The 24,084-nt window shown below is 32.8% G+C and overlaps 1 protein-coding gene across 1 annotated transcript in view; it reads right to left on the bottom strand.

The window, feature by feature from the left end:
* Window positions 1-12,533: 12,533 nt before the first annotated feature.
* LOC129221002 (hexosaminidase D-like) overlaps window positions 12,534-24,084 on the bottom strand; it is a 40,081-nt gene continuing 28,530 nt past the window's right edge. Inside the window, exons 11-14 of the mRNA XM_054855441.1 lie at window positions 24,003-24,084; window positions 18,495-18,605; window positions 16,758-16,844; window positions 12,534-12,821 (exon numbers count right to left, since the gene is read on the bottom strand). Coding sequence (XP_054711416.1) covers window positions 12,623-12,821; window positions 16,758-16,844; window positions 18,495-18,605; window positions 24,003-24,084 — 479 coding nt within the window. The 3' untranslated portion in view covers window positions 12,534-12,622. The remainder of the gene's footprint in view (window positions 12,822-16,757; window positions 16,845-18,494; window positions 18,606-24,002) is intronic.

The following is a 24,084-nucleotide window of genomic DNA, read 5'->3' as shown; positions in this document are numbered from 1 at the left end:
TGTCCTACACTTACACGCATAGATATTGGCACGTACAAACAAACACAAACACACGCATAAATACACGCACGTACAAACAAACACATACACACACATACACACGCATACATACAGACACCTACATATACACACGCACCTACACACAACTACCCACACACTCATGCCTGCACACAGACACAAACACATATGCCTACACACACATACACTCCCCCCTACCACAAACACCCATACACACAACTACCCACGCATTCATATCTGCACACAGACACAAACACATAAGCCTACATACACACACACTCGTGATTGCGAAAAACATGGTTTGAATTCCAGATGTCAAAATTCAAATTAATTTTTAAATTTTTTTTTGCTCATTCTATCAATTTCAGTGACAAAAAGTACTACTTTTGACTGAAGGAAACAACCCCATTGTCCACGCGAAAGCACTGGATGTCGTAATAATACGCCAATTTTATCAAAAATTTCACCTTGAGATCTGTTTGTGGTGATAGCAAATGCAGGTATTATTGGGAGCTGGAACTGAAAGTCGTCCCTCACTGCGTAAAATAATTTATTTAAATATTAAAATCGCGAAAACATAATCAAAGTGAAAATATTTTAAATGCCCGTAGTTACCCAAAAAGCCTCAATAATAAAAACAAATGCAAGTATTTCATTTCTTTATGCTCACGAGAGAATTGGACACACCACAATATTTTCCAGCAATTTCCTCGCGCTGACTATGTCGCGTGAAAAAGCAAATAAAAATGAATTTTCACTAACTTTTAATTGCTTCTAGCGCGTTTTCTAGCCATTTTAGAGGATTGGCATTTTCGAACGGAAAACCGGGTAGAACGTGTTTCATAGTATTTTGCACGAGCTTTCCAACCATACCAAGCTTGAAGCGCTAAAATGCATTTTTCAATGAATTTCAACAAGGGAAAAGAGATAAAATTCAAACTTTTGAGTTTCACTAACTAAAAAACGCTTATAACTATTTTTCTAGTGGATTTAGGTTATTGGACCTTGGGCGCCCTGACAATTTCTTCGTTAGGAGTATTTTTCAAAGACCCTTCCAACCATATCAAATTAGAAAAAAATGGACCATCCGTTCGCGTAGAAAGAGCAAGTTAGGACGAAAATGCGTTTTTTATTAATATCTCCTTTAATTAGCGTTCGATTTCAAAAAAATTTATTGATGACACTAAAACTGGGCAATAACTACCGAACAAAAAAAGAATGAAGGAAATCGATTCACTAACAGAGGAGAAATCGGTACCGAAAGGAAACGGCTTACCTATCTTACTACTATTATATATGCGAAAGTTTGTCTGTATGGATGTATGGATGTTTGTTACTCTTTCACGCAAAAACTACTGAGCGGATTTTGATGAAACTTTACAATAATATAGCTTATGCATCAGAATAACACATAGGGTAGTTTTCGTCCCGTTATGGGGTGCAAAACCCCCCTTAGGGGAGCAATATAACAATTTTCGTATAAATTCTCTAATATAGGGATGAAAAAATACTTGCACATATTTACATTATATGTCCATCGAAAGCTCTGATTTTTCTGCTGAAGATGGCACTTATTCGAAATTTCTAAGTAGAATAAAAAACGAGTTATGAGCTTTTTAGTTCCATGTTCGAAGGCTTTCCTAAACTCAATACAGTATTTAGTGTATCATCTCAACTCCCTGTCGATAGCGACTATTGTTGTATTGTTGACTATCTTTGCTTTTCGTGACTGTTCAAGGCTTTTCTCAAGTCAAATCTTGAAGTAAGATTTTTGCACAAGATTGGCAAATAATACATGATTTGGCTGATCATTTTCCATTTAAACGGAACTTTAATGTAATTAATGGTTTTTATTATTATTTATGCTGACTGAACACTTACTCATTATCCAATCAACCAGCAGATCGCCAAAATTTTTGCAGAAATATTTCCGTAGCTGATGCATTTGGCAGTTTTTTTCAATGTCGCTGTTTTTGAAGCCGAAGACTACGTCATAATGTTTCTCAGTTTTCACCATGTAAACAAAATATCGCCAATCAAAGAATATTTAAAAAACTTTTTTTACTGTGTTAAATAATCCAGCAACTAAATTAGGCAAATCGATAAACAGTACAAAAACTTCCATTAATTTTTCCTTTTTGCACAATTTCGAACAATCGCCAAATTTTACTACTTATTTTGGAAACATTTCGAATGAAACTCTTCAGCGCCATTTTATGGTGACCAAAAGTATCTCAGCACCTGGCGATAATATCTTTGTAACGAAAATTAATATATCGTTTTTACAAAGTAAGGAAAGAAGGAGGGAGCATCATCGAGGTATCCCAAAACGATTCCCGCAAATTCGGTAAAATCACACCAAGAGCCCACAATGATTGAAATTTCCCAAAATAACTACAGCAAGTATAAGGGGATAACGAGCAACGTCAATAGCAATACAGAGAAGGTTTTAGACTCCATGTTAAAAAAAAAAAGTATCAACAGATTAATCTTTTTAAACATGAGAAGAATAATTTCATGTTTTGGAAATTTGTATATGCTTAAATATAGTGCTTTCGTTTCTAAATCAATACTATTTTGCTCTTTATACTTATTACTATTTTAGTTTTATGAATAAGGAAGAAACTAGATTTTAAATCACGTCAAAAAGGTGTGTTTTAAATTCTTTCACTTAAAATAGAAAAAAAAAGCAAGTAACGATTTTTTCTCATAATTATTACTGACCCAGGCAACGCCGGGTATTTTTGCTAGTTAATATATAAAGATTATAAAGAGAGAGGACGAATTTTTGTGTGTTTATATGTTCGAGGTAATCTCCGGAACTATTGCAACTATTTGAAAAATTCTTTCACTGTATGAAAGGTGCCTTCTTACTGAGTAACATAGGCTATAATTCGAAAAAAATCCGATAAATAGTTCTTTTTTTATTCCAATTTAGGCCCAAATTTCACGTAAATTGCCTATTATTGGCTATTAAAGGGGTGAAAAATTACTTGCACATATTAATATTTTATATCGTTGAAAAGGGTAGAATTTTCCGCGTTCTAAGCAATTTGTTTCAATGCTCTAACTTCATTAAGACGGGAGCAATTTGCGTTTTTATCTCGAACTTTTTTAGGCTTAGCTGAAATTTTGGTAATACTTTCTTCAGCAAATCTTAATATATAAAAATCAATGTCCTGAGATAACATCTATATATATAAAAATGGAGTTTCGTAAATTTGTTCCCTAAGATCTCAGAAACTACCCGGCAGATTTGGCTGAAACTTTCACCGTTTGTTCAGTTTGGTACTGGGAAGGTTTATAGACCAGTTCGAAAAAAATCCGATTGATAGTTCCCTTTTTATTCCAATTTTAGTCCCAATTTTCGCATAAATGTCCCAATATGGGGGTGGAAGAAAACGTGCACATATTAACATTATATGTCCATCGAAAGCGCAAATTTTTCTGCTGAAGATAGCATCTGTTCGAAGTTTCTAAGTTGTATAAAAAACGAGTTATGAGCTTTTTTGTTCCCTGTTCGAAGGCTTTCATCAAACCAAGTCATTATTTAGTGTGTCATCTCAACTCCCAAGAATTGTTGTATTGTTGAATATTTTTGCGTTTCGTCTGACTTTTTGAGGCTTTTCTCAAGTCAAATCTTAAAGTAACGTTTTTCCACAAGTTGGCTGAAAATAAATGGATTTGGCTGATCATTTTACTTTTAAACGGAACTTATGTAATTAATGGTTTATTATTATTATTTATGTTGATTGGACACTTGCTCACTATATCCAACCAACCAGCAGAAATATCGCCAGAATGTTTTCAGAAAGATTTCAGTAGCTGATGCATTTGGCAGTTTTTTCCACTGTCGCTGTTTTTGAGCCCAAAGACTACGTAATAATGTTTCTCAGCGTTCACCATATAAACAAAATATCGCCAATCAAAGATACTTAAAAAAAAAACTGTGTAAAAATAATTCAACAACTAAATTAGACAAATCCATAAACCGCACAAAAACTTCCATTAATTTTTCTTTTTGCACGATTTCAAACATTCGCCAAATTTTACTACTTATTTTGGAAACATTTCAGATGAAACCGTTTAGCGCCATTTTATTTTGACCAAAAGTATCTCAGCATCTGGCAATAATATTTCCATAATAAAAATTAGTAAGGAGGGGGAGTATTATCGAAAGTGTCCCAAAATGATTCTTGCAAATTTGGTAAGATTTTAAGCCGCACCAAGTGCCCACAAAAATTGAAGTTTCCCAAAATAACTAAAGCAAGTGCAAGGGAAACACGGGCGGCTATATTTTTTAAAACAGTTCGTACATCAATAGCAATACAGAGAAGGTTTTAGATTTAAAAAAAAAAAGTACTAACAGATAAATCTTTTTAAACATGTAAAGTTTAATTTCATATTTCGGAAATTCTTCAAATTTATATATGCTTAAATGTCGTGCTTTCGTTTCTAATTGAATACTATTTTGTTCTTTATACTTATTGCTATTTTAGTTTAATGAGTAAGGAAGAAGCTCGAATTTTAATCACGTCAAAAAGGTTTGTTTTAAATTCTTTCGCTTAAAACAGAAAACAAGGGCAAGTAACGATTGTTTCTCATAATTATTACTGACCCAGGCAACGCCGGGTATTTTTGCTAGTATATATATATATATCAACGTGCAACCGAAACCGCTGAAGCTTTAGACTTGAAATTTGGCAGGCATGTCCGCATGATTACGAAAGTAACCACTAAGAAAGGATTTTTCGAAATCTCAATTAGTTCGGGAGAAATTAATTAAAACCCCTTAATTTCTGCGAAATTAAAAACCTGTCATTGAAATTTAAATCCCTTATTTTCGAAGGCTTTCCTCCATTCAAATCATTATTCAGTACTTCATCTCAACTTTTGGTCGATAGCGAACTATAAATTTGATATCGTTTTTGTTTCTCACGTGATTCTTCGAGGCTTTTCTCAAGTCAAATCATAATGTTTCTATCTTTTGCTTTTATTTTTTCAAAACTAGAAACGAAGTTTTTAAGAACATCATCACAGGCGGACTATCCTTTTGAATTTAGAAGAGTGCAGTTTCCTGTTAAAGTTTGCTTTGCAATAACCATTTATAAGTCACAAGGACAGACTTTAAAAGTAGCAGGGATCTATTTAAGAGAAGACTTTTTTTCACACGACCAATGTTATGTAGCTTGCTCCAAAGCCAGTTCATCAAGCAGTTTAATAATTTTAGCACCAGAAAAAAAAACTAAAAATGTTGGATACAAAGAAGTTTTAGCTTAAACATAGGTATAACAATAAAATGTGGATGACCTCTGTTTGCAAAGATTATCAATACTTTAAAAGGATCATTAATAACAGTTAAAGGTCGGTTAAGGACAAGGGCATATATGTATAAGGAGTCCAGGGTCCCCGGGATCCTCCCCAAATTAGAAAAAGTTATAGGTAATAAGTAATTATTATAGGGGATTTTCGAAACTAGGCGCACCAAGCACTGTTAACCCCTGCTAATTCCATTACCCGAGCAATGCCGGGTACGGGAATGCTAGTCTATCAATAAAAAGTGAAGTAATTGTCCCACAGTTTTCCTTTTGGGACACCGTTGGAAAAAGCGATATTTTTTACTCCAGAAATATTTCAACCTTTGGTCGCAAAAATAACCTTCTATCACCAAAGGAAACAAAGTTACAAGCCGTTAAAAATAAAGTTCGAATAAATCTAATCTCCATTAAAATTACTGATGTTTTGTTTCGCATTGCCATGGTTACGTCTTTTAGCGTCCTCTTGGCGCCACGGAATTATAAGCAATGGGGAAATTTTTTCGCCAATTCTGCATATTTTACGATCTACGTTATGATAATTCCCCCAGACAATGTAGAAATTGCGGGAAGAGTTTGAAAACTAGGAGTCTTAGAAAATTTCCCAATTGTCGCCAAATTTGTGGATGCCAAAGACCAAGGGCTAATGTACTTCGGCCATGGCCTTGCTGATAGTGACAAAAGCAAACAATTATAGCCCATAATTGACGATAGCGCCCAACCCCCAGTTTTCGAAAAGTCTTCGAAATTACTAATGAAAAGAAACCAGTGCATCGCAGAAGCAAGGGGGATGGAAGTTGTATTTGTACGCGCTTTTACATTTAATTCTAAAGAAGAACATTACTCATTAAGCTTTCAAATCTTAATGATATCTAAACAAAATATCAATATAAAAAGTAGCCAAGTTCGATCGAAATGAGGTTCTGGATAGACGGTTTATTCAGTGGACTTCCTTAAAATTTTTAGCACGGGCATCGCTGTGCGGGTACTGCTAGTGTCTAATAAAAAGAAATGTATTGGAATCGTGAAAATTTAAATTGGGTCGGATTTACACGTTTTGAGGTGTGCTGAATCCATTTTGACCGTTTTTGGGAAGATGTCAGTGTCAGTCTGTCTGCATGTGCATGACCGGTCTTTTGAGGCACTCTGTGTAATGAGTGATTGCAATACCTACCGAATGCCGGTATTTTGAGCAACTTTGCAGTTTCGTAATACTGGTATTTGCTGAAGTAAAATACCGGTATTTTCGGTATTACCTGAAAATGATAAATAGTTTCAATTAAAGAATTTTCAATTGAACTTTTTATATACACTGCTCAAAAAAATTAGGGGAGCACACGGTTTTAACAAAATTAAGAAAAATATTATTGCGGAAACTAATTTCCAATAAAGTCTCAATGTTTTCAGAAAACATGAGAATAAAGCGTAAACTTTGGAAACAAATCAACTTTTCTGTCGTCGAAAAGCAGAAAAACGATGCAAGCGCAGAAATCGCGATTTGACAGAAGCCCATTTTTTCGCTATTTGGGAGCCGTAAAATTCAACCATTCATTTTTTTTTTCGATTCAAAAATGCTACAACACTTTATCGGGGGACTGGAATCGGGACAAACAGAAAAAACTGTAGCAGACGATGCTGGAAATGCATAATTTCATGTTCGTTTCACTGTTCTAGAGGAGTAAAGTTCCCTGTCAAATTATTTCTGCTTCTTTTTTGCTGTATTGCATCTTAATACACATGTAAACTCCATTTTATGCCTTTGCAAGGCTATTTCACAACGGCTTCTTCACTTTTGTGTGATTGCTCCGTGCTCCCCTAATTGTTTTGAGCAGTGTATATCTACTTTAGCGGAAAAATTGAAAAATGTTACTGTCACTACTAGATGATGAGATGAATTGTATTTTCGTGCGCTTTTGTGCACAATGTTTTTATTTATTTATTTATTATTATTGAGCAATCACGATTGCTTATTGCTTTCATTTGACTGTCCTTGACGTTACGGTTCCTTTTTCAGCTTGGAACAGGGCTGCAGCAACACCGTCCACTGGCGGCGGCGCGGCTGGTCCTGAGCACTGTCCACCGGAATCCACTTTTGCTGGGCGGTGGCGTCCATGTCCTACACACGCATGGTCATATACACTCCCCTACGTGCGCACGCCTTTACACACATACACACACTTAAGCCTACACACACAACTATACACACGTAACCACCCAGGAGGAGGGACATGCTTGGGGGGGGGGGGAGCCGTTTCTAGAAACAATAACTCTAATCAGTAGGGTCTTGTTGCAAATCGTGATTGCGAAAAACATAATTTGAATTCAAAGTTTCGGAATTCAAATTAGAATTAATTGGGGGAAATAGGTCACAGATTATTATTATTATTATTTTCTATTTCCCTGATCACTCACTTTCCCTTTTATGAAAGTTGATTTCGAATGTAATTTTGAATACATTTGTCCTGTGAAAAATTTATTCCAACCATCAACTGCAGTAATGCTTAATGATTTTTTATTTTAAATATTTGTTTCAACTGTACTAAATTTTGAAAAAAACTTTTTCTTGTTAGCATAACAAATGGTAACTTGTTATCACCGGTCTTGGTTTGTTGACCTGTCTTGCTATTTGGCTTTATACTTGAAAGATAATAGTATTTAGAAATTATATATTGCCTTGAAATTTAGCATAGAGCAAAAGCTTAATCAACTGAAACATAATTTCAGACAAACTGAAAGAATTAACCAACGTTTTGAAGCACGAAAATTGCAAATTATTGCAGACACGTGTTTTGGTGTTGCAAAGTGATTCGAATCCCAACAGTGTTAAACACTCAAAACATCAGTAATCCAAAGTCAGAAAGCACAAATATTGCAAGATATTGCAGACACGTGTTTTGGTGTTACAAGGAACACCTTTTTCAATGCAAAGAAATGTTACGAACGTTCCGGTCGAGGGTTCATTGTTATGCCTTCAGAGTAGACTGTCTGAATTTCATTTTACTTCTAAGGAAATTGAGGATTTAGTTTTCCTTACTCATACTTGTCTAAAGCAATGTTCCTTTGTTTTTAATGCTAAATTTTATACAATGTTGGATGGTTTGGCAATGGGAAACCCACTTAGCCCCATCCTTAGTGATATTTACATGCATTACTTTGAGCTCAAGTTGTTTCAGAAACTACAGTTTCAATTCTATGTTCGCTATGTTGATGACTGTTTTGTTCTTATGAATCGCGATCAACTAAGCATTGATGATGCTTTATCTATTTTAAATTCCATTGATCCTCATATTCAATTCTCTTGTGAAAAAGAACAGAATAATTGCCTTCCATTTCTGGATGTTCTCGTTTCTCGAACTGAGTCCGGTTTTGAAACTACAGTTTATCGCAAACCTTTTGCTGTTTCATTACCCCCACATAGATTATCGTCTCACCCTCCTAATCAAAAATATTCAGCTTTCAACACATTTGTTTATCGTGCAATGAATATTTGTTCTTCGCCTGAGCTTCTTAATGCGGAACTCAACTATTTAAGAGCTGTGGCTGTTGATAGAGACTATCCGCCCACCTTAGTTGATTCCATTTATAAAAAACTTTGCAAAAAATCTCAAAATATTGCTCTTAATAGAACTTTTAACACTAAGAATTTAGTTGTTCTGCCTTTCTTCCCTGGTATTAGTTTTCAGGTTGCTAAGATTCTGAAGCGATTCCAATTCCAAGTGGTATTTTCTCCTATTAATAAACTTTCTTTCTCTTCTCTTAAAGATCCTATTCATCCTCTTAATTGTTGTGGGATCTATAAAATTGTTTGCAATTGCGGACTCGGATACATCGGACAGACCCGCCGTTCTTTGAAATTTCGGTTAAAAGAACATCAAAACTATGTGAGGAAACAACAGCTGAATAAATCCAGTATTGCCCAACACTGTTGGGAATCAAATCATTCTTTTGATTTTAACTCTTATCAAATTATCCAAAAATGCCCCAATTCGTTGGATCTTGATTTTTGGGAATCTTTCCACATCCTGAGGAACCGTTCTAATTTAGTCAATGATCTTACTGCAATTCCCTATTTTTCTTCTGTGTGGACTCCTTTGTTAAAATTGGTTTAGTTTTTATATTATTTTTTATGTAAACGTCGTACATTTCTTACTTTTATTTTTTTCATTTTTTGCTTTCTTATTTCGTTTGGTGATTAACTAATTCCAATATGTTTATCCTTCACTTTGTTCTTAAATGCATTTCTCCATTTGATACATTGCTTTCATACATAGTTTTTCCCGCTGGTAAATTTATTGCTAATTTATTCAGAGTGGTTTCATTTTTGGACTTTTTGCATTGTTTATGGGTTTTCTTGGAAAATTTATTACTTAACGGTTTTTTTCCTGATGGAATTATATAATAAATTTTGCCTCCATGGTGTCATTTTATCTTTTTTGTTTTGTTTAATTTCTAGTTTTTGATATTTATACTATCTCCTGTTCCACCGTGTTGCTTTTCTCGGATGACTTTTCATCCAGAAGCTCACATTTCTTTGCATTGAAAAAGGTGTTCCTTGTAACACCGAAACACGTGTCTGCAATATCTTGCAATATTTGTGCTTTCTGACGTTGGATTACTGATTTTTTGAATTTTCAGCACAAAGGTATTTATTCGTTATTTAGTGTTAAACACTGTTGGGATTTGAATCACTTTTGATTTTAACCCTTATCAAATTATCCAAAAATGCCCCAACTCGTTGGATCTTGATTTTTGGGAATCTTTCTACATCCTGAGGAACCGGTTTAATTTAATTGAGAATCTTACTGCATTTCTGTATTTTTCTTCTGCGTGGATTCCATTTTTAAAATTAGTTTAGTTTTTTTATTACTTTTTATTCACAGGTCTGTTCCTTTCTTCCTTTTATTATTATTATTTTTTTTCATTTTTTGCTTTTCTTATTACGTTTAGTGATCAACTGATTAAAAATTTGTTTATCCTTCACTTGTTTTTTTTTCTGCATTTCTCCATTTCTTACATTGCTTCCATACATAATTTTTCCCGGCTGGTACATTTATTGCTAATTTTTTCTCAGTGGTTTTTTTGGACAATTTGGATTGTTTATGGGATTTCTTGGAAATTTATTACTTAACGGTTTTTTCCTAATTCTGATAGAATTATATAATACATTTCGACTCCAGATGTTTTAATTTTCGCTCTTTAATCTGCTTTTGAGGGTAGCAAAACTGAAGGTAGTGATTATACGTAAGAGTAAGAGTCAAAAATTCAAATGAAAGATATGGAAGAAAGTTTCGTGACAGCCAAAATACATACTAGTTTTTCTCAATAAATGAAAATTTATGCATGCAGTCGATGGTAGTGTACCAGTTTGTATCATTCAGATAAGGACTTTTCACTGCAAACCCTCTAAAAATATCAACTACAGTTCTATGAAGGGTTAAAGACATTTTGAAGGGAGGTAGCATAAAAGGGACAACACCAATAGCAAAAACGGACTTCACTTGCTAACCAATTCTCTTCTCCCCCCCCCCCCCCCATCCAAGCTCCTTTTTAAAAAGAGGAGCTTCTTCAGATCTTCATTCATTTTGGCAAAGAATCACGAGTAAAAGTTCAAACAAGCATATTCTATGGTATTTAAGTATGCGGCACCGAAACATCATAGCTAATAACATACTCAATCATCCTCAAATGATCAAGCACTCTACCTTTTGAAAGGCACACCAGTGGTCATTTTTTATCCTTGTAGCACCCACTTTTAACGTAACTTAAAGGTCCTCCTTTAAGTAGTAGTTTTTCACAGCGAGTATCGCTTAAGAGACTTAAAATTTTCACGTCAAGCTTCTCAAATTACCTTTTAATAATGCCATCTGAAACAACATTAAATTAACTGAGCATATTAAACAAGCACCTTCTTGAACAAAGGAGTATAATGCTATGATAAAAAGCCTTTTCATTCCCCATTCTAGGACTGAACTAAAACAAAAATTGCGACAACAAAAGCAGAAAAAACTGAATATGCAGTATTCTAGTGCCATTGATTTACATTCTTAAATCAGAAGTGGTACCAAAATAACTAGTCAGAACTGCAATGGAACTTTTTTTGGTTGAACCAAAACAATACGTGAAAATAAATAAATAAATAAAATCCATAAGATCTAGTGGACCATATTCTTGGAGAGGAGGGATCTGAAAATCTTATGGGTTATGAAAGCTCTGTAATGAGTTAACTCATGACAGAATTCTGAAAAATGCCAAGAACTATTCATGTCATGAAGATGCTGTAAAAATTCTCCCCCCCCCCCCTTTGTTTCTTTTTAAATATTTCTTCCCTTTTGATAACAGATCTAAACAAAAAGAAAAAAAAAGCTCTTCTTTTAGAATTTATTTCATTTGTTTTTTATTTTAATGGCTAACATGAATTAAGGAAGTTTAATTTTTTTTATGCATTATCTTACATTAATATTCATTTCATGCTTGATTTTAACAGAAAGAAGATTACTAAAGAGTGACCACAAAGAGTTGACCCTCGGCTCCGCCTTTCTTCAGAATTGTTTATTTTCATGAAGGGGGATTCGAGTGGATAGTTGAAATGGAATTTGCAAGTGCGTCACTGGTTCTAGAGTTTGAATATGTCACCTTGGAGTTTAAAAAATTAGCCAAAGAGGTAAAACATTTTAATTTTGTGCGGTCAAGGCAGATGTCTCACTGGACAAGCCGCATTCTACGTCAGTGGGTGGGTCTTGGTTTCACTTCGTTCAGCAGCTATTGGTCAGAGATAACAATGTCTTCTATAATTAATTTCAATTGAAAATTAGCAAGAGTAGGGTTGCAATAAAGAATGCAAAGCTCACGATTTTTACTTTTTCGCCAATTCAATGCAGTTACTGCTGCAACTTTAATTTTCAGGTCGAAATAATCACATAACGAAAATATACTAGGAGTACTTTTTTTTTCATATCGCCAAAATGTTGCTCTTCTCCAAAATATGGAATGCGTCCTTTCTTCCTTCTCTACCTATTTTAAGGAATGGAATCGTTTTCTCAAATGATTGACAAGGCTCATTGTTTATGGTTGGACTATAAGAGATTACTACCTTACTAAAGAAGATTAATATTCATGAATAATAACAAATTAAATGTAGATATAAATATTATCAGTAATAAATTATACACAAGGAAATAAAACTATTAAAAACAGGTATAATCTTTATTTGATACATAACAAAAGTCCATAAAGAGTAAAACATTAGCAAAAAATATTCATTATAAATAATAACAAAGGTGTATCAGGTGCTAACTTGAATTGGATCTTAGTTCCTCTGGAGCAGAATGAAATATTATCTGTTGATCAGCATCTCTTACTAACTTGCGCAATTTCTCCAAAAAAGGATTAATATTCACTGCAAGGAATTCTTTGACTGTGCTTGGATAGAAGATCTTTCCTAGTTCACCTTCTAATTGCACATTTATGGCTTCTAAATTCATTAATAATCTGGAAAAGAGATAAGAACAATATTTTTATACTTTTTAGTTTACCTTAAAAACATGGTACACTAATGTCCAAAAAAAAAAAGTCGAAGTCCAATTTTGGAAGAAGGTCATTCGATGAGTCTTACGGATATTTGCATAAATCTTTGCTCGATGCAAGTTTAAAAATGCGGGTGTTGCATTAGAAGACTGTTTAGTTTGAAGTAAGCATGGTATTACATTCTGAACTGCAAGTAGCTACATTCTTAGTTTTAATATGACAATAGGTTCTTGAGAAATTAAATTTTATTATGACTCACAAATTAAAACATTTTTCAAAATTAAAAATGATACATGAAAAAAGATGTTATAACCTACAATTTATAAAGGAAACAGTGCAAAAATGTCATTTTTGAATTTGTTAAGTTTTTTGTACATTAAAGAAATCATAGCATATGTTTTTGAGTCCAACGTGAATGGTCCAATTCCTTTAATATTTAGTGGACCAGCAAATATAAATGGCTTATTAATTTCTGAGATATCATCTCTTCTTGGCCATTGGAAAGTTTGGTTTTCAGCCTTGTGAAGAAACTTAAAACATATATCCAGTTTCCCTGACAAAACTCTCCCAATATAATAACACTTTTCAAAATATACAGCATAATATTTCTCTAACTCGACATGATACTGAACTTTATTCAATTGTTGTTTGAGTCCATGTTAAGTCCATTCTTTCAAATCACCTAGTAAATTTAGTTGAGTTCCATGAATTTTACCATCATCTTTATCAACAGAACCATTTTCATTTTGACTCTTTATCTCAGAGTAAGTTTCAAGTTTCCCTCTTTCTTCATATTCTTCTAGTTCATCAATAATAAAGTCACTCAAAGATATATCACCATCACTGTCCTTGCTCAACTCTCTGTTAAGTTCTTCTTCCAAATCTCCGTCTACTTCGTCACTATCAGAATCTACTTGATACACTTTAAGCTTTTTTTTTTCTGTTTACATAGATTTAGAGCTTTAAGTTCACGTTCTTCCTTTTTAATTCGTCTTACAGCCTCTCTCTCTATTTTCTTTTGTAATCTTTCATTTTCTTTCGCTTTATTTTTCTCTAGCCTCTCCGATTCTTTTGCTTTCTTTTTCTCCAGTTTTTCTTTCTGTAATGCTTTCTTTTTTTTTCTCTTCCGCTATTCGTTGTTCTAAATAAGATTTACTTGTTAATGTTGTTGACAAATCTATTCGAAGACGTTTAGTAGCTGTTAATAAAGGCTGTTGGGTAACAGTTTGAAGTAATATATCTTCAAATGAGCATCTTGTTTCAATTTGGCTAAATCTTATGAATTTAATAAATAAAAGATAATACTTTATAATAACATACATTTGAAACTTACAAAACAAAGATCTAAGTGATGTTTAAAAACATGCTTCAAATCAACACTAATTGGTAGCCATATTGGAATCACTTTTGCCCCACACTTGTCATCACAATTGCACCCGTCCCATTTTTATTAAAGGGGCATAAGTGATTTCACTTAAAATAGCTGTTATAAGTGTTATAAAATTTATATTATTATAAATTTATAATGTAAAACTTCATTTAAAATAGCGCAGTACAAAAATTATATTTTTAGAACAAAAATTAAAAATTTAGTGAAAACCTTTGTAGATTATCAACAAACTTGAAATCTATGTTCAAAAGTAATGTAATAGGAAAACTCCATCCATTAAAAAGTTTAATGTAAATGCATCTCAAATACTTTTGAGTGTTATATAAGACATTTTAAGGTATAAGACTGAAATAATTTCATACAGTAAATAATAATATCACAGGAGTAATAAACCCTGGTCACATTTGTCCCAAATCACAATTGCCCCACCTTACCCTACTTTGTCAATGTCAATTTAACCATCTCTGTCATTGTCTGATCAAAGTTTGATAAATTTATTCAGTCGATAAAATTAGCTTAAAAATAAAATGCATGATAAATAACATTGTAACCATAAAAAAATGTAACTCTATTAACATTTCTAAATATAACATAAGTTTAATGCAAGCAGAATATTTTTAATGTGCTAGCATTAATAACATATTTCTCAGCAAATAAACAGGAAACATATATCCGATTACAAAGATATACCAGAGGTAAGGCAAGCAGAGATAAAAACATATATCTACTAAAAAGTTGCAACTCCATCTAACATTTTATTTACATTTTCCAGCATTTACATTGAAAGTTTGCTAATCTGCAATATGTATTGCATACATTAATTGCTATACTAATATTGATTTAAAAATTTGAAATAAATTTTAATAAAAGCATTTTGTTCAACAATGACCATGATCAACATGATCAGCAACGATTTTTAAATTGAAGGTTTACCTATATTTTAGCATGAAATTATTTAAAAGAAGTTATGTTTCACATTCTACCTTGAGACATAGAACAAAATTTTATCTGATGGAGAAAAATCAGGAGTCTCCATAGATATTTAATTCAAATTTGCGTGAGCATTTCTTCGTCCTCATATTAGAGGATTGAGGCAAAAGTGCTGATTAAAATTGGAATAAATTAATTAATAGTAGATTAGTTTGATTATAGAATATTGTATTGTCCTCAGGCCTGAGGTTGCATACCGAATTTCAAAAGAATTCAATGACAGAAAGTGGCTGAAAACCGAGTTGCAAGATTCCACCCAAACAGTTATACACCAAACCAAGTTAATAAAAACATTGTAAAAAGGTAAGCTTTGATTGCTGATGCCAGTTTTATTTTTTTTTCAAAGGTGATTTGAAATCAAATTACATTATTTTTATAATGTAAACCAAACTTTTTAAGGAACAACATACCCCCCCCCCCCCCCCTTCTGGAACTACACCTTTGGTAAAATGTAAATAAAGCCTTTAACAGATCTTGACAATGCTTTTGGAGTACGAAAATATCAAAATTCAATCAGCTTTGAAAAAGCTTTTTTTTTAAATCTCAATTTATTATATTTAAAAAGTTATCCTCTTCCATAAAAGTCTAGAAATGTGTTTTTTTTTTTTAATTTTTCACACATGCTTAGAAGACTTATAGGGCAGTAAGCTCTATTAATTGGCAACAATTAAAACACCGTATCGTGCTTCCAGTAGTTTCTCTTTGTCTTAAGGGGACCTAAAGACAAGGGGTTCACAGTGCAAACTCTAACAGACAAGGACAGATACAAGGAAAGGAGGGCGATGGGGGCGATTGCCCCTTCCTTGAGCCAAAATGTAGGATCTCTCCCTCAGCATATTTTCAATACTTAAGTTCCAAACCATAAGACGACCTTCAATAATGTTACGAATAAGAGGGATCTGAAGTCCAAAAAAAAAGCAATTATAGGACACCATTGAGGACGTTAAGGATGGGGTTCAGTACAGCTCCCTGGAACTTTTTAGAAATGAAGGTCCAAAAAAAAAAAACGAATTTAAGATAGTCTTCAAGAAAGGGTTAAGTATCAGAAATCAATCGCCCCTTCCTTGAAGGGATCCTTCTGGATCCGTCCTTGCTAACAGACTACATGGGTATATTATTTTCAAGCACAATAAGTGGGCAAACACATAAAAGTATTAACACAACATTAATGCTTAGTATACAATTTATCTTTAATATTTATATATAATTTTAAAAATACTTCCAAAATTATTACAATGAATAATATTTTATTTTTATTGAAAAAATATTTTTTGTAAAATTTTTTTAAAAACAGAAAAATCATGGCACAACAAATATTATTTGTGCAGTTTATTTAAATAATAATATGCAGATTTCAAAAAAATTGAAAGAAAATTTGAAATGAAGTTTATTGCAAGTTAATGAAGTCAAAGAAAAAAAAAATTACACATTATAAAAACTTAGCCCTATTTATAAATAATGTAATTAATTCACATGAGAGCTTACAGGATTATATACTGAAAAAAAAATAGTATTCTTACATTCTGGCTCTTGGCAGGAACTGATCGATATGCAAAGTGTTCACTCTGTTATGCATTATTTGAAAACTGCTAAACGCTCCTTCAATGCTAGAATAACAAATTGAGGTTAACAAGTTGAGAACTTTTTAGTGTCATTTAGTGCTGTGATTGGAAATGAACGGCATCCCTTGAAATTTAATGTATATTGGTTTTAATCCATCTTTAAAAATAAAATAAAAAGTTTTAAATCTGGTAAAAAATAACATAAACTGCCCTTTTTAGCCAACTAAAAATCTCTCAACCATGACACCTACCCTGCAAAAAGGTGCATCCCTCCAAAGATTTTTTTTCCAATTACAGCACTGGTGTAACTAGTTTAGAACCTTAATTAAACAAAATATAAGTTTTAAAAAAAAGCTTTTACAGTAAAATAAATTAAAAAGAATCAACTCGTTGATCAAACAACAAACTTGAATGTTGAAAAAAAAAGTATGGGGATGCTCTCTCTCTATTTACATTATTATAAAGATTCTACTTGAATGACCAGCTTGAGATAAGAAAATACAGACAACTGATATTAAGAGCCTCATTCAAATTTTTACATTAAATGATTAGTTTCTGCTTTTATATTCACATTGCTTTTCAGTTTGAAATAGAAAAATCTTTTTAGTTCTAACGATACACTAAGCTGCCAAAAGTTTTTTTTTTTTTTTACTTTTTAGTCAGTACTCCTACTGAAGTGCTTTTTAATAATTGATTTCAATTTTTAAAGTATAATTTTATGTGTTTATTTTTGATCATTTTTCTATAAAAACATGGTTTTTTAAAATTTCTTATTTGAAATGCAATCAAGTTAAAAGAATATCCTAGTGACATAAGATTAATCCGTTTTCCTCCTGCAACTGTCAAAGTAACTGCATCATTTCTCTTTTTCCAATGAAATCTCTAGGTTTGAACTTCAAAGCAATGGCCAATTTATTATGTTACAACTGCGAGCACCCCCCCCCCTGCCCCTCCCTTTGACCAAAGGGTTCCCGCCAGAAGGGATGCAAAAATGCATTTGATAAATGTTTTACGTAGTTAATGTTTTATGTAGACTAAGGGACCCCCAAACCTGTAAATCCAAAGTGACTTAAAACCAAAAGAAAAAAAATCATTTGTAGCACAAATAATTTCTTTAAATTGATTTCTTTTTGAAATATTTCTTTTTCAGCTATGGATTATTTATAAGATTTTCAATGCAGTTATGAATAGATAATATTCAGCTAAATAACACACTTAAATTTTGAGGATTAAAAAAAAAAGAGTAAATGTTAAAAAGATATGAAACTAAAGTTTGGAAAGAGTGGCCAAAATGTATCCAAATCAATCATCCTTGGAGCCAAAAGTTATGCTTTTTTAACTGAAACAATTGCAGTATATGAGGAGAAAATTAAAAACTCATAGCATATTTTAAAATCAACTACTATTTGTTTATTAACATGGAGTGCCTCTATAAGAAATGTTGCAATAAATATCCTATTATTTCAATCAGACAAATTAAGAAGGATTTAACATGCATTTTTGTATCAACAGTTTCTTTTTTTTTTTTTCGGCAAAAAAGAACTATGTGGTTCATGAAAAAAATTGAAAGGGGAAAAATTACGAATTTAAAAAGTAGAAAAGGGGAAAAAATATTAACACTAATAAACCAATTAAAAAACCTAGCACAAATAATCATTTAACATTAAGTTTGAAAAGTACAGTTTAATGCCGTACCTTGGATGATGCATGAGTATATGGTATTCAGTAATGCAGTTAGCTAATAATAAGCAACTGTTGTGGATACTGCCACCAGGAAATAGAGGTGGAGGCCCAACCGGTTGAGGTCTAAAAAAATAAGAGAAATCATTACAAGATTGAATAGAAATGCGAAGACATTGAGAGAGAGTAAAATATTTTTGTGCATAATTGTTCAGAACAATAAAACAAAATATTTTTTTTCTTCTCCTTCCTATGCCAGAAAACATTCTTCTTGCATGCACATCATAAGGTCCGTACATATGTCATGACATTTTTTAACTAATTTGTCATTTATAATTTGTTTTAAAGCAACAAAAACATTGAACTTAGTATTTTCAACTTTTAAGTTTTACATCAGTCATAAAATCTCTTATCTATTCAGATTCTAAAATTTTTAAAAACAGCATATCATGTACCCTTCAGGGGTTCCTGGCCCATGTTGACATTGAAGGGAATAAGGTGGGCAATTCCCTCGCCAATGAAGCCAGAAAACTCAAGCCTGTAACTTCATCTGCTACGGTTTTTGATGCCAACGCAGTCGTAAAACAAAAACTCTGCTCAAACTCAAAGAAAAAATTCTCACTGCCGGAATTTGAATTACAGTAGAGAAATTATGACAACAATAACAAGACCGAGGACAAAGCATTTTAAGGGGGCCAAGATCCTGCCTGGCGGCTCCATTACATACGGGGAATGCAGGCACTGCCCAGGTACACAACTGGGCCCCAAATACCTCTTTAGCTGTCCTTCCATTGATCATGCCCTCTTCAAAATAGACAGTGACTAACATAGACACTTTATCAGAGGCGGATAAAGACAGAATTCTCGGTGGGGGCCATTTGGAAAAAAACGATGCTTTAGAAAATTTCTGAATTTTACAAACATCAATAACATAAAGGCTGTATCCTTCCCAATAATTTTCCTCTTTTCTTAACAAAGGTGTGCATATATCGTCACCTCAAAGCGGTGTTCCTGTAATCAATACTGTGTTCTGAGGTGACTGTATAGGACTTCTGATTCAAGAGGAAGACGATATGAACCAACTGTAAGAATAATATTAACTCCGAGTAAAGAGGGGCCCCAGGGAAAATTTTCAAATTAGTAGTCTTAAAAACGCATTTCAGACATTGGTAATGTTAGGGGAAAAGAGGCTCGCTGGCGCTCCCGTCTATTTTTCGAAATATCAGCTCTAATAATGGAATTTTAGACGATCTTTGATGATGTTAGAGGGAGGAGAGATTTGAGGGCCAATCTAAGAAAAATTTTCTGATTTATAATCTTAGAAATGCGTTTTAACTGTCTTTCATAATATTAAGGGCTAGGGTGTGACCCCCCCCCCCACGCCCATTTTTCAAAATTGAAACCATAAAAGAGCAAACAGTATCTGCAATAATGTTGAGAATAGGGAGGTTGGGGGTTTCTCCGGTAGATTTTTTTGCCATAGTAGAGCCAAGAATTTTAATACGATCTTTTCCTGATATGTGGAGGAAAAATTTGAGCACCCACACCAAGAAATGTTTCTAATTTGCAGTCTTAGAGATGCATTCTAATTATGTTTGGTAATGGCAGGGGAGAAGAGGTTTGGAGTACTCCCCTCAAAATTGTAGCTTTAAAAAAGTTGTTTTAGACGATTTTTGGTAATGTTAAGAGGAGGAGAGATTAAAAGGCTCATCCCAGGAAATGTTACTAATTTATAGACTTAAAAACACATTCTAGACTATCTTTGGTAAGGTTAAGGATTGAAGACTTTAAATTGCAAATGTAGGCAATCCATGATTCATGAGTAACTTTTAGAGGACCAGCAATTTTTCGAAATTGAAGCTCCAGAAACGTAATTCTTGAAAACTTTCAATGATGTTAGGAAGGGAGGAGTTCTCCCTCGAAAACATTTTGAAACTCAAGCACTTAAAACCAAATTTAGGCCCATCTTGAACGATGTTGGTAAGAAAGAGTGGTGGGAGGACCTTCCCTGGAAACTTTTACAAGTTATTTTTTAAAACGTGGTTTGTAGACAATCTTTGGTAATATCAACAAGAAGAAAGGGAGTGGTTTGGAGGGTCCCATATTAAAAAGGGAATGAAGAAGACTTACATAGCATTGCATAAAGCCAAGTTAAAACTTAAATCTAACTTTGACTTAATGTGCAATCATCAAATGTATAACTTTTTATCGGACACTTACTAACACATATCCCTTTTCTTTCCCCCATGGGGAAAGTAAAAACATCTAACAAGACGAACCCATTATGCTAAATGAACCCAAATATTTGGTATACACTTGATATTTTTGAAATTTTCGTTGGGTGACCATGTCCTCCCTCTGGCATTGTTTCCATTCCTGCTAGACTTTACATTTATTACAATAAAGTTATTTTTTAAATTTAAGTTAGGAAAGAGGGTTTTAAAAATTAACTTGAAACTTCCTCAGTGTAGTTTTATGATTCCCAAGCATTGTTTTTACTTTCTTCTATATCTAATATATAGAAGAAAGTATTGGATTCGTGCAAATTTTTGAATTTCGAATTTTGACGGATTCAAACCTTTTGAGGTGTGCTGAGTCCATTTCGACTATTTTTGGAAAATGTCTGTCTGTCTGTCTGTGTGTATGTGTGTGTGTGTTTGTATATGTGTCACGTCTGTGTGTGACCAGTTTTTTGTGGCCGCTCTACAGCAAAAACTACCACATGAAATCGAACAAATTCGGTACACATATGTGCCCCTATGTGAACTTGTGCCCATTGGTTTTTGGCGCGAATTCCTCCAAGGGGGTGGAGCAATGGGACGTTTTTTGAGTTACGCGTGCTTGCTATTCCTCAGGAAGTAACTGGCGGAATCAAACAAAATTTGGTCCATATGTTGCCATCAACAGGAACAGGTGCTGATTCAATTTTGGTGTCAATAACTCAAACGGGGGTTGAGCTATAGAATGTTTTTGTCGTCAATTGTGACTGCTGTATCTCAAGAAATAATGAACGGTATGAAAGAAAAATTTATCGGCAAGTAGCCCTTAGTGGGTATAAGAGCTGATTTTATTTTGGTGTCAACAGCTAGAAAGGGAGTAGCGCAATCGCCTGTTCTTTTTTCCATTGTGAGTGCCCTATCTCAAGAAGTAATACTTCGTCCTGGTTGAAATTTGGAATATATGTTAATCCATATGTAAACAGGCTTTGGTTCAATTTTGATGCCAATCGCTCCAAGAGGTGTTGATTTTTATTTTTTTTTTTTTTTTGCGAATAAAAATAGCTTTATTAATGCAACAATAAGAAAGATAAATCGTAATAGATTGTCGTCTGCGTATTTCTCATGATTTTAATTGTATGGAAATGATTGGAAATATTATCTCAATGATTTAAAATTTTTAACTGTTGCCATCTTATGTTTTTTAACAAATAAAATATTTATAATTAATTCAAGCAAGGCTTTTAAAATAACTTTCAATTTTCGCTCTTTGCTTTGCTTTTGCAATAATTCAGACATTGGGATGGTCGTCTAGTTTTTGCATGTGTAATTTTGTTTTTGTTGGGAATATTGCATATTGTCAAGCATGGGGAGGGATCAGAAAAAAAAAAAGAAAAATATAGAAGAAAGTTTCGTGATGGCCACAACATACTAGTTATATTCTTGTTAGACTTCGAGGAATAATAAGGATTTTTTTCATATTTAAGCTCTAAAAAAAGTTAACTATTTTTGAAACTGTCTCAGGGTGGCCATGGCCACACTCTCATTGTTTTCCTTATTGTTTGACTTTGTATGTATTATAAGGGAAATGTTTTGCATTTTTGCTCAAAAAAAAGGAGATATTAACTATTCTTGAAATTTTCTCGGTGCCTGGATCCGCCAATGCACTTCATACTCAGATAGAGCCATTGCCAAGGCTGTGATTCACGCCTTCAGCAATATTTAATTTTTCTCTACCTCTTTTTTCTTCCTCACTTTGCCATACACAACAACAGCAACAGTATCAGATCTAGAACATGTATTGCTTTGGTTTAATGGACGGATAGCATCATGGTACGAAAAAAGTTCAACCAACTTTTGCACTACTGGCTCTATGTCTATCATGTAATGGCTAGTATTTACTTCGTTGTATACAAAATAAAAGAGATAATTTCAGAAACTTAATTGAAGATAAAATATGTATATATATGCTGATATGTATATACCAGTTGACTGTTTAACGACGCTCTATTTAATGACTTTCTCTATTTAACGACGGCTTTTCACAGTACGTGTGAAAAGCATTCCATTTAAGGATGCTTTCTACTTAAGGACGATTTTTTGTGGTCCCTTGAAATTCGTTAAACAGAGAGCCAATTGTATATAAAAAAATTGTGCCAATTTTAGTTAGTAAAAATGCTATTGAATAATTAATAAAATAACAAAAGAAGAAAATCACAAACTTCAGGCAATTTAAAGGTTTTTAAAAATTGTGGCTTTTATAAATGACCTAAATTACAATTGACTTCACTGCTTTAAATCACTGAATCCTGGTAGTACTTTAACAGTTTAATAATAGTCATCTGCTTTACTTCCTCAGTTTTTATGTAGTTTTGCTCAGTAAATATTTAAAGTATATAATAGTCGGCATTGCAGTGTTTTTCCTAAAATTTTCAATTGCAGTAAAATATTTAATGGTTACAATATCGGTTTATTACTGTTGATTTTGATTTAAAATAATAAAATTTTTTATCAGATGATAAAAGCATTTTTAATTTAAGGTAATTCCAGGAACAAATGCTTACTTTTTCTTTTGTTTACAGTATAAAAAGTTTTCGGTTTGGTGTTTAATTTATTATTAAATGAATGTAATCATATCAAATGTTACATTTACTTATAACCCAACTGTTCTAACCAATTTTTATTCAATTAACAAAACAAACGTTTTTGAAGTTCACAAATCTTTTAAGTTATACTACTTTTGGCCCATTGAAGGTAAAATTTTAACTTTCATTGGCAGGAAAATCACAGAAGTAATGGAATGGAAGTGACATCGTGAATGCATTTGACGACAGCTTAGAGATGTCTTGAAAAATTTGAAGCCGAAAATGATGTAACAAGTTCAGTGACACGCGTATATGAGAATATGCAATCATGATCTTGTTTTCTTATGCATTAAAAAAAAAAAAAAAACACAGTTGTTGTATAGAGGCTAATCAACTGGGAGTCGTATTGCTGAATTTTCAAATCTGTTGAAAATATATAGAGATCTTCAAAAAAAATTACTATACGTATTACAGAAATTAACAGTAAATGTACAGGTGAACCAAATGATCTTTTAATTTTTTACCATAGCAAAGTCGTGAGGGAACCGCTAGTGTAATAAATACAAATAATTCTTTAAAATTATATTTCTTACATTTCATATATTATTTTTATGAATGTCTAGTATGTTAGTTATTTTTTTTTTTTTTTTTGCTGCATTTAAGAACTTGAAAAGAATTTAAATGATTCTTCTGAACATTAATTAATGAGTATAAAATCTAACCTTGGAAATGTATCCATTTCTATTAAATTTTGAAAACCAAGCAATGTTGATGCAGTTTTATGAGCTTCATCATTAAAGTCTC

The sequence above is a fragment of the Uloborus diversus genome, chromosome 1 (genome assembly GCF_026930045.1).
Source record: "Uloborus diversus isolate 005 chromosome 1, Udiv.v.3.1, whole genome shotgun sequence".
Lineage (NCBI taxonomy): Eukaryota > Metazoa > Arthropoda > Arachnida > Araneae > Uloboridae > Uloborus > Uloborus diversus.
This window is presented reverse-complemented; position numbering and strand designations above follow the sequence as displayed.